The sequence below is a fragment of the Scardinius erythrophthalmus genome (assembly GCF_964197995.2).
Source record: "Scardinius erythrophthalmus genome assembly, chromosome: 2".
NCBI lineage: Eukaryota > Metazoa > Chordata > Actinopteri > Cypriniformes > Leuciscidae > Scardinius > Scardinius erythrophthalmus.
This window is the reverse complement of record NC_138222.1, coordinates 47,120,695-47,131,059: the sequence shown is the minus strand read 5'-3', so window position 1 is coordinate 47,131,059 and position 10,365 is coordinate 47,120,695. Positions and strand designations below refer to the sequence as shown.

General features: G+C 39.5%; 1 protein-coding gene across 1 annotated transcript in view; it reads left to right on the top strand.

Annotated features, from left to right (window-relative positions):
- Positions 1-3,064: 3,064 nt before the first annotated feature.
- LOC308682446 (uncharacterized protein) overlaps positions 3,065-10,365 on the top strand; it is a 72,706-nt gene continuing 65,405 nt past the window's right edge. The window contains exon 1 of the mRNA XM_081352170.1: positions 3,065-3,392. Coding sequence (XP_081208296.1) covers positions 3,345-3,392 — 48 coding nt within the window. The 5' untranslated portion in view covers positions 3,065-3,344. The remainder of the gene's footprint in view (positions 3,393-10,365) is intronic.

The window sequence follows — 10,365 nt, the reverse complement described above, 5'->3', positions numbered from 1 at the left end:
ACTGTACACCCATTCCACAAATACGGCATGTGTATATAAGGCTGTAGAGGAAAGACAAAGGAATTAAGGGAGGGGAGAAAAGCTGGAGAACTCCCTAACACAGCGAGGTCTTAACCTTTATGTCAGCCTAACTGGAATGAGTGACTTCACTGCATAAACACAAAGTCGATGGAAGGAGCGTTCTTGTTTAGACTATCTTGTTGAGCAGCACCCTCTCTCTCTCTCTCTCTCTCTCTCTCTCTCTCTCTCTCTCTCCCTCCCTCTGGCTGTGTACGACATTGTGATAGCCTTAGTATGTATGAGTTGGAATGCTCAACAATGCAGTTGGACACAGGAAAAGAAAAGGGGGTGGGTTTAAGGGTGAAGAAGAGGTTTAGCACATTTGTAACCTGATGCGTATAAAGGAGTTGCAGGGAGTGTCTGAATGCTTGAGATTGCTATCACTGTGGGATTGCGCTTTTTGTGTATGTTTGTGTGTGTGTGTGTGTGTAACCATATGCACTGCCATGAGAGTTGTGACATTAAATTTGAAGTACAAACACAGAACTGCGATAAAGACGAGCATATACAACAGAAACTGTTTTGAAGTGATATCGAAACCTCACGCTCTAGGGGCCGTATCTTCCCAATGCTTGTCAAAACATGAAAAGTGATTAACTTTGTATTGTAGGCTTGTATTTGAATGAGCAGGGTGGGGGGCTCCTCTCTGTGTGTGCATTGTGTGTGAAAGAACTTGGGAAGGGGGGGTTGTGTGTGTGTGTGTGTGTGTGTGTGTGTGTGTGTGTGTGTGTGTGTGTGTGTGTGTGCGTGTGTGTGTGTGTGTGTGTGTGTGTGTGTGTGTGTGTGTGTGTGTGTGTGTGCGCTCTGTAACCTAAACTCTCCTGACTCCAGGTGCAAGTAGAGGATTAGAGTCCTCTTTCTCTCTTTCTGTGTTTGTGCCAGCATTGATATGAGACTGTTTTGTAGGTTATATGTAAATATGTTCACTGAATCTCTTTGAATAAGAGCTGGTGCAATGACTAATTTTTCATGTACTTTTTGTACTTTCTTAAAAAGAAATGCCCATTAGAATAGAAATATACATTTTATCTAAATTTAGAGATCAGGATATGTGCGAACATAGATATCCTATCCTTAAAAGCAGAGGGAAATGATAGGTAAATAACACCCTTGTTGTAAGCCTAAGCTTGACATAAATTGTTAACTTGTCCATCAAATCTGATTGGCTGATTGGAATACTGTTCCAGGATCAACAAAGATGTTTAACCAGGAACATGTTGTACTTGAAGTAAGGAGAAAATAATGTTTTAATGGAAGAAAGCCATTATTATACTTTTTTTCTTTTCTTTTTAGTCAGTTGAGAAACAAAGTTATGTTTACAAAAAAACACATATTGATGAGCACTTTTCCCCGGCAGTGTTGGGGGGGGGGGGGGATTGGGGGGTGGAACGCATTACAAGTAACTTGACTTATGTAATCAGATTACTTTTTTCAAGTAACTAGTAAAGTAAAATTACTTTTAAATTTACAACAAAATATCTACGGTAAGTTACTTTTTCAAATAATTAATGCAAGTTACTTTGTTTTCCCATTTATTGACTGACACCTCTTCTGCCCCCATGTTGAGAGAAATCGTAAGTGCGGTAATGTTGTGTGTAAACATTATGGTTATTGTAGTTTTAGACTAAATGTGAGAATGCATTTACCCATCTCACTTTCACAAAAACAGATTCAGTATTCCTCAAAATGAATAAAACGGTGAAATGCAGACTAAAAATATTACGCAAACCTACAAAAAATGAATATGTTAAATTACACAAATATACTTTATGTATTAAAGAATGTTGGTAACCAGACAGTTGACTGCAGCCATTGATTTCCATAATAGGGGGGAAAAATTATAAAATGGACGTCAATGGCTACTTTCAACTGTCTGGTTACCAACATTCTTTAAAATATCTTCTTTTGTGTTCAACAGAAGAAAGAAACTCATACAGGTTTGGAGCAACATGAGGGTAAGTAAGTGATTTACATTTTTTGGGTGAACTGTCCCTTTAACCAATGTCTTTGCTGCTGACCTTCAACGATCCAATTCTACCCAACTAAAGCAAAAATGACTAGATAAACATCACATTTGTTTTTCATTTGTAAAAAAAAAAAAAAAAAGTCCCATTCTTCTTTAATCCAGAATGGCAGCACAGATGTTTGTTTGAGCTGCGCCCTCTACTGTATAGGTGTAAATGTGCATTTCCTTCAGCCTGGGGCTTATTCATTTCACTTTTGGTGTGAATTATTATTATTATTTTTTTATTAAAAAACAAACAAGCAATCCCAGCCAAGGTGAGAAAAAGTAATGTAACACAATAATGTAACACATTAGTTGTTACATTTGTAGCAAATTAGTTACTTTTTTAGGGAGTAACATAATATTGTAATTCGTTACTTTTAAAAGTAACTTTCCACAACATTGATCAATGGACCATGCTGGGTAGATTACTTACAAATTATAGTGGGTCACTGATTCCAAATTACATGACAAAAATTAATAGTTAGTAACCTTATCAATTACATTACAAAATTAAGGTAATAGAGTTGGACTACTTTCTGATTGCTTTTAGATTACTTTTTCCCTAAGTCAACCAGGATTGGAGCTGAATTTTGCAGGAAGGAAGATCTCCAGGAACAGGATTGAGTACCCCTGATCTAGGCTATTTATTTTATGATTCGATTGAATAAATAGTTCAGTGACTCAAGCATAACACTCAAAAAGACCAACAGGAGTTTTTTTTTTTTTTTGTGGGCAGATTTAAAAGATTCGACTCACAGGGATGAATCAAAATCCCCAAGCACTATTGTGAAAAGCCCATACGCGTGTGAACCAGTGCACAGAGTCGCCAATCAGAATCGCTGTGGAGGGACGTAATGTCCCTTTAAGTGCAGACGGCAAGTGGAACATCTGCGTCTCCTCCTCCTCTGTGACATCGCGCAGAGGAGCGTCCTATAGACGGACTGACTCCGCCCACCAGTCAGGAAGATACAGAGCTCTCTGATCGTAAGTGGCCGTGTAGAGCGAGAGCTGATACAGACGTTTGTGTTATTAGTCCCTGTTCAAGAGAATCAACATGACTGGCGCTTGAACGGAATGTCAGATTAGCTTTCGTTTGGACACAATCCTCACTCCTTGTTGCTCATCGCGCACACAACTGGGCGAAAGCACAGTTTCCAGACTTATACTAACCATATTTTAGTAGATTCCCAAATCAGGCTTTTCTTTGTAAGACAGTTTACACATACTGAAACAAAGTGGATTTAACAGTGGCTACGTGGTTTACCCGCACTCCAAGATGCTTCTGGTCTCCCAGCGGCTAGACTCACCTCGCATGGACCCATTAGTGAGTTTCTGAGTTTCATATTATTGGATTGCTTTGAATGGTGGTTCGCAATAATGTTTCGATCATTTGGTGTTTACTACTAAACCCCGCTTATGTATGTCACTTTGTCAGTACGCGCACCTTGCACACATCCACGCTGGCTTTTTACGCAGTAGTGCTTTTTAAACTGTAACACTCCTACTGTTATGCTTGAGGTCCACAGTGAAGTTTGGAAACTTGAGTGGAGAAATCCCATGGTTTTGTGTGTGTAAGATAAAGCAGACAGAGATTAGATGACATGCTTGAAGGCTGCATCAAGATTAACTGACGCTGTCTCAAGCTTTTACGCACACACTCCGAGGAAGTTCCATTAAGCTATATTGAATTTGCTAGTATTTTAGATGAATTATCAAGTAGCCATTCTGACTGGTCATGACAAGTAACAAAAGGGATGGTTACTGGTAGCAATTGAGCAAGATAGGAGACTGTCTTTTAAATAAGTAGGCTAGTAAATATGCAATATACTAATTATAACTACTGCTACTATACTAATAAAACTACTATTTTTTAGACGGTGCAGTTTGCCACTGTTAGCAATGGAATGGTTCTTATTTGTCACGACTGGGATAGGCTAGTGACTAGCAGAGGAAGTAGCTACTGGTGACTAATTGAATAGATTCTAGTCACTATATGAATAAGAGGGCTACTTAGCTAATGAATATGTCAATTTGATTACTTTTAAAAATATGCACCCGTAACATAATAGATACAAGTTAGTTGAAATGCTTTCCATAACTGCTATGAAAAACTGATTCAGAAAAATAGCAGGTTAAGAAAGACTAGAGGATCCTATCAGCGCAGTCATTTAAACGGGTAGCAGCACCATTGCTTGCTTTATCGAAGCTTGCAAGGCAACTTGACGATTGATAAAACCTTTGTTTTCATACATACGGCTGAAGGCAATGTAGAGTCAGAGAGGTAAAAGCCCCACACTGTTTAAGCAGCATGTGGTCTGCTTGTTGGAATGAAATGGCATTTATCAGACACTCAGCGGGGCTGCGCTCGCTAACAAAAGACTGAGAACTGGGGACTTGGACGAGAGCGCGGCTCCGGGGCTGCAGACGCTTTGTACTAAATCATCTCAAAATGAGCGATAATGTGAGTTTGCACTGTCGGAATTGCGGCTGCGTTTAAGCCTAGTGTTTAACAGTTAATGTGGATTGCTGAGAGATGAGAGATAAGAGAGACAGACGGTGGATGAAATGCGGGACAGGACTGCCAGTGTGTCCAGGATTAAGCCGAGCTATAGCAGAATACGTAATGGGATTATAAAGGTGGCGGAGGGTTTATAAGAAATAAGAAAGACTATAAGGCAGGCGGCATATATCACCGTTTATCATATAAATAACCGCGAAGTGTCTATATGACTGTCTGTTTTAGAACACGCTTGAGATCCCTCGTAGTTCCGTTTCTTGTCGATCAATAAACTATAAAGGAGATCGTTCAATGACGAGTCTGATTTACGCGCTGCTCCCCTCCGCCTTCGCTTTGTCATGGATTTGCCCAAACACATTTCCGAAAGCTATTATTGTATTTCCACAGATACAGCATGTTTACCCCCGCTGGACAGTCCCAGATTCTCAGTAGGCTATCATAAGTTTCCCTGTAGTTCGACAGGGAGTTTCCTCGGTAGTAGCCTATAGGATCGTTTTCTCTAACATTAACAAGCATGAGCCTCAATTGTCATAAAGAAAAAAATTGCAAATGGTTAGGCTATTAATAAAATATTCCAATGCAGTTGTGGGTTAGGCTACAATTGGCCTATATCAATCATTTTCTGAGAATGTTTCTTGACATGAGAGTCATTTATAGCCTATACATTTTCTAGCAGGTCCCGCCCACGTAACCCCGCTGTCCTCTTTATCCCAGGTTATGGGTTTCAATATTTTGAAGTGGGTCATTGATCGTCGCCTGCTCATTAATCATTTGCCTATATAATATAATTAAATATAAATTATTAAAATAATATATCATACTTTAAAATAAAAGTATTTTATACGATAACCTAAATATAAGTATACCTACAAGTAGCCTATTTTATGCTAAAATTCTGAGCTCTTCTGAGTAAAGCGAATTTGTTTATCTGGAAACAAATATAACAGTTGTAGATTTCCCGCACCGGATCTTTCTGCTCCACTCGATTTGAACTGATCTGTGGCCAAATGAGTCAGTGCGCTTTGAAGCTGCTGTTGACGGATGAATAAAAGAGCCGGAGTGGAATGCGCGCGCTAGTCTTCAGATCTCGTGCACGCACAGAGCGGTTCACTGTAATGCGAGCAGCGCTCGTGAATACACTTGGATCTCACCTCAAAGTTAGGCGAAAGTTTAAAACAACACATCCAACTTTTATCTTACCGACGTTTCTAGGATGAGATCACTGAGTCAGGGCTTGTGCGAAGGAATTTAACTCTGAGGGGTTTTTTTTCTTTGTAGAGAGATGGTGTTTGTGAGTTCAAAAGCAGTCTTCAAAGAGCGAGACTCAGCACACCCTCACACCACAAACAATCGCTCTGTCATTTTCCCGCGCTAACTAAGAATCGTTCTCAGTGCATCACCTTGAGTGACTCGAGTCGTTTTTCCTTCGTGAGGAGACAAGGATGAAATTGTGCTGATTTGCAGAGGGAGCCATATGGTGGATCGAGGAGACAGATAAGGATGGGAGGGAGAGATAGAGATAGCAGGGTGTTGAAGTGATTCTGATCTAGACAAAGAAGAAGAGAGAAAGGTTGGACTGTCCTAGGCCAGGTGTTTTGTAGTGGTTGATGGACATTTCTTCCTCATTGTCATGAGTGTTTAGAAGAGTCCTTGGAAGTTAAATCAATAATTAATCATAAAAATACTTTAATTGTGTTTGCCCAACTCAATCTCACGAGAAAACAACTATTTTAAAAGGTGGCGATGAATTTGTATGATGTGAATTGTACGAAAACTTGCACCTTTTTAGAAAAAAAAAAGTAAGCATGAAGACCGACCGATAAACCTAACTGTCAGTGTATATGAAAACGTACAATTGAAATGAATTCATACAAATTATCCACCAAATTGCCATAAGAGTTCTTTTCTCAGCTTCAAAGGATCTGATTAAAGTCTGGGAGCATCTTCTTCCAGGATGCATTTAGCCACTATGCACACCTAGTTTGTGGTCTATAAACATACACCTTTTCATATCTAATCAGTGTCCACATATCATGAATAAAAGACTAACATCTTAGATTCATTCATAGAGTTTCTTTTTCCAGCATCTTTAGTCTGTTTACCCTTGTACATTCTATGCTTTTTTTTTAGACATATTCAGAGAAACGCAGTCAGTTCCAGAGCAGTTCGTTGGTATTGACTCCTTATAAAGAAAAGGAACTGAGAAAACGAGAACGAGAGGGAAAACTCATGGGCCGTTGACCCGTGAAGGGAAACCCTCATGTGTTTCTGCTATCTCTCTGGCTTCCTGATTCAACGTCAGTTAGTGAGAAGGACAGAGAGAGAGCAAGTTAAGGTGAGGAGAGAAAAACTGCGTCACTGTGATCAGGCAAGACCTCACCAGGAAATAACAGTGTTGCCTAGGGATGGAAAACAAACAGGAGCACTTACAGAATATTTGGTTGAGTAATTCATTTTCCTCTCTCCAACACTTTGCACAAAAACAAAAAGCTGAAGAACACTCACCTCAGAGTTTTGCCAGCTTTAAGTGACTCTCTCCGGAAACCCAAGCGTCTCTCTGACACATGGAAGACAGCTTGCAAGCACCTGATTCTTGTAAGATATGAATGCGAAATCAGTGGCACAGCTGTGAATGAGAAGATGAAGTCTATAATGTGTAAGCCCAAATTATTGAATGAATCAGAGAAGCAGAGCTTAGCAACAAAGAAACATATGCTGCCTCTGGAGAAAATGTCAGAGGACGTGAGGGCTATAAAGATAGAGACTGCTTACTTTATCTCTGACAATCAACTACTGTAAAGCCCCCTGTGAACCCGGCATCTGTTATGGCTCGAGAGCCCAAAGCAACATCATTCATTTGGAGCTTCATTTTAGCTGCATCAGCAGCTAAATTGCTTTAAAAAGTTGCTTACTCTCCACACACCGATTTGGAAACAACCGCCGCCAAGTTTCTGTGCATGTATATGTGGGAAATTTATGACTGATTCCAGACCTCTAAGTGGAGTTGTTCTCCTTCTCAAGTTATTGCTTATTCATTGAGGGTGAATTAGGCTAAAGTGTTTTAAATATTAAAAATGAAAAGTTCCCAAATTCAGTTCTTAATGCTGCTTTTACTTGGCACCAGGAAAAGGGGTTATTTGAACTTGTGCTATCTTTGGAGCAAATCAGTAACTTTTCATTTGTAAGATTGAAGTTAAACTAGAATACCCTAAAAAAACAACAACATCTGAAATCAACCTAAGCTGGTTTGCTGGTGTTGCATCTTAAGTTGGTGTAAGTGTTTTGATCTTTTTTCTAACTGCATGTAATTGAGCTAAAGTAATGCTTCACGACAAATAAAGTGAAGATGACGAATGAACAGCAAGGAAGAAGAACAAATTAACATACAGTACGCAAGAGCTCATTGTTAGTCGCCAGCAGCACACCAACATTACAGAAACAGCAAAAAACTATTTTACTTGATCATACCTGATCATAAACCTTCTTTTTCCATAACCCTTTCTCTTTTGTAATGTCTCTCAGTCATCTCTCTTTCTACAGTCTTCAAATCTCACTCTTGCTCACTCTCTCTCTCTCTCCTGGACACACCCCTTACTGCTGATTGGCTACAAGTGTGTTTTGGTGCTCGGTCCGATCCACTTTCAACAGCAGTTTTCAGAAATCGCTTAATGCACTTTTAAGTTCAGTAGTGTTTTGTTTGTAGATCATGCAATGCATTCTCCAGAGTGCAAAAGGGAAGGTCACGTGAAAAATATTGGGAAAAAGGCAAAACAAAACAATGAGAAATGGAAATCTCAACGTACCCACTAAATGACATCATGCCTACAAAACTGCTTGGATACTGTTTGTTCTGATTATTTGTATTGCTCTAGGGGAACAAGACAGTTGCCGTGGTTAAGCTGTGTTGGTGTGGATGTTTAGCATTCCGTTTTGTCTCTCTCCCTCTTAGTTTCATAGACCTCAGCACATCTGATTTGCATGGCTAATTTAATAGTTAACATAGAAGATCATTCAAGACCACCTGATTCCCTCTTCTCTCCTCTCATAATTAGACTATGTTGCAACACTGTCTGTCTATAGTCTCACCACACGGAATACAGGTCTTTGTTCGGCACCAGCAGTGGCCTCCCGCTTGCATCATCATTACACACTCAGACAGTAATGAACCTGTGGCTGCTTTTGGAGAATGTAGGCATGTGCTCGGGGTAGATGAGAAACAGTTTGTTTTACCTTTCACTATAAGCCCTATAAGTCGCTAACAGTGATGAAATAAACTGCAACCGTTCTTTGATCAGATAGACAAGCGAGAATATTGAACATTCCAGAAAGCATTCTCAGAATATCATCGCAGAAAGTGTGTGTACTGTTGAAGGGCAATGAGACAGTGATTGAATGAGTGACATAAAGAGCAGATCCAATTGTCTGTAATGTGTTTGAGTATGTTCACTGCTCAGCACTTGGTTGATTAGCCACGTTTCAACTGTTTCCATTTCGTGCTGGCCAGATTTTCTAATCTATGTAATCCAACTGTCTATTCATTAGGGATTGGTAAAACAAAAATGTCTCTTCAAAGCCTGCTATACACTATATATATATTTTTTTTTAATTCTTTGAGATAATGCAATGTCAAGATTGTTCAATGTGATCTCGAAGGGTTAGGCAATGTTTACAGTGCTTCATGTCTGTATGATAAATTGCAGCCAAGATATTTAGCCATGATTCAGCATTGACAAAGCCGGTCGAGAAATTGCGATGCTAGACAACTCATCGTATCACACACCGGGCGAGTCATTCTGTACTTGCATTCTCAGGTTCAAGATGGCAGTTCAAAACATTGAATATAATCACCAAACAGGCAAAGGCATAGACATTATTTAAGCACCAAAAAGATATTAAATGCACAACATGCAATCTTTCAGCCTAGGGGGAATTCATTATGTATATTAACAATAATTTGGGACAAACATTTAGTGGAAAACTCGAAGCAGGACTTTGAACAGCCGGTGTGCATGCGTACACTAATAGAAAACCATGCAAAATATTAATCAGCCCTTTTGGTCCTTCATTGCACATGAGCTGTATGAGGGGAGCTGTAGGAGTGCAACCCAAATTTTCGGACATTGTTCGTGAAAAGACCATTAATTGGCCATTGATGAACATGTAACTCTAGGTTGCGTTCAGACTGCAGGTAAATGTGACCTGAATCTGATTTTTTTGCTCATATGTGACTCAGATCTGTTTTTGTTATGACAGTGTGAACCGCTCAAACCACATGAAATCTGATCATTTCAATTCCGATTTGGGCCACTTCCATATGTGCAGGTGAGATGTTTTGCAATGCCAACTCAGTCTGATCATATCGGAATTCATGCTACTTTTACGTCACTCTAGACTAGAGCAACATTCGCCACAATTCTGCGCTCATAGGAGTCACTTCAAAGATTTTACATACCTGAAGTTATCAATGGTAGTCAGTGGAAGGACAGTGTTGGGTCAGAACTTCTAGGTATTTCAGTGACAGATCTAGCAAATCATGAGGGCTCGTATCATAAGTTTTTAAAAACTATTTTATATTATATTAAAAACTTTTTATATTGCCTGCGCATAAATTTGCTGGCTTCCCCGGCAGATCATGCTATAAAAAAGTGCTTAATCGCTTGCTTTAATGTCTTTTGTGTTTACTTTCGGATGACTTTGCTACGTGTCATCGTTCTCTTGTGCATGCGGGTCAGTTCAGGAAAATGATCTGTTCACACTGGAATCTGATATTGGCCACATT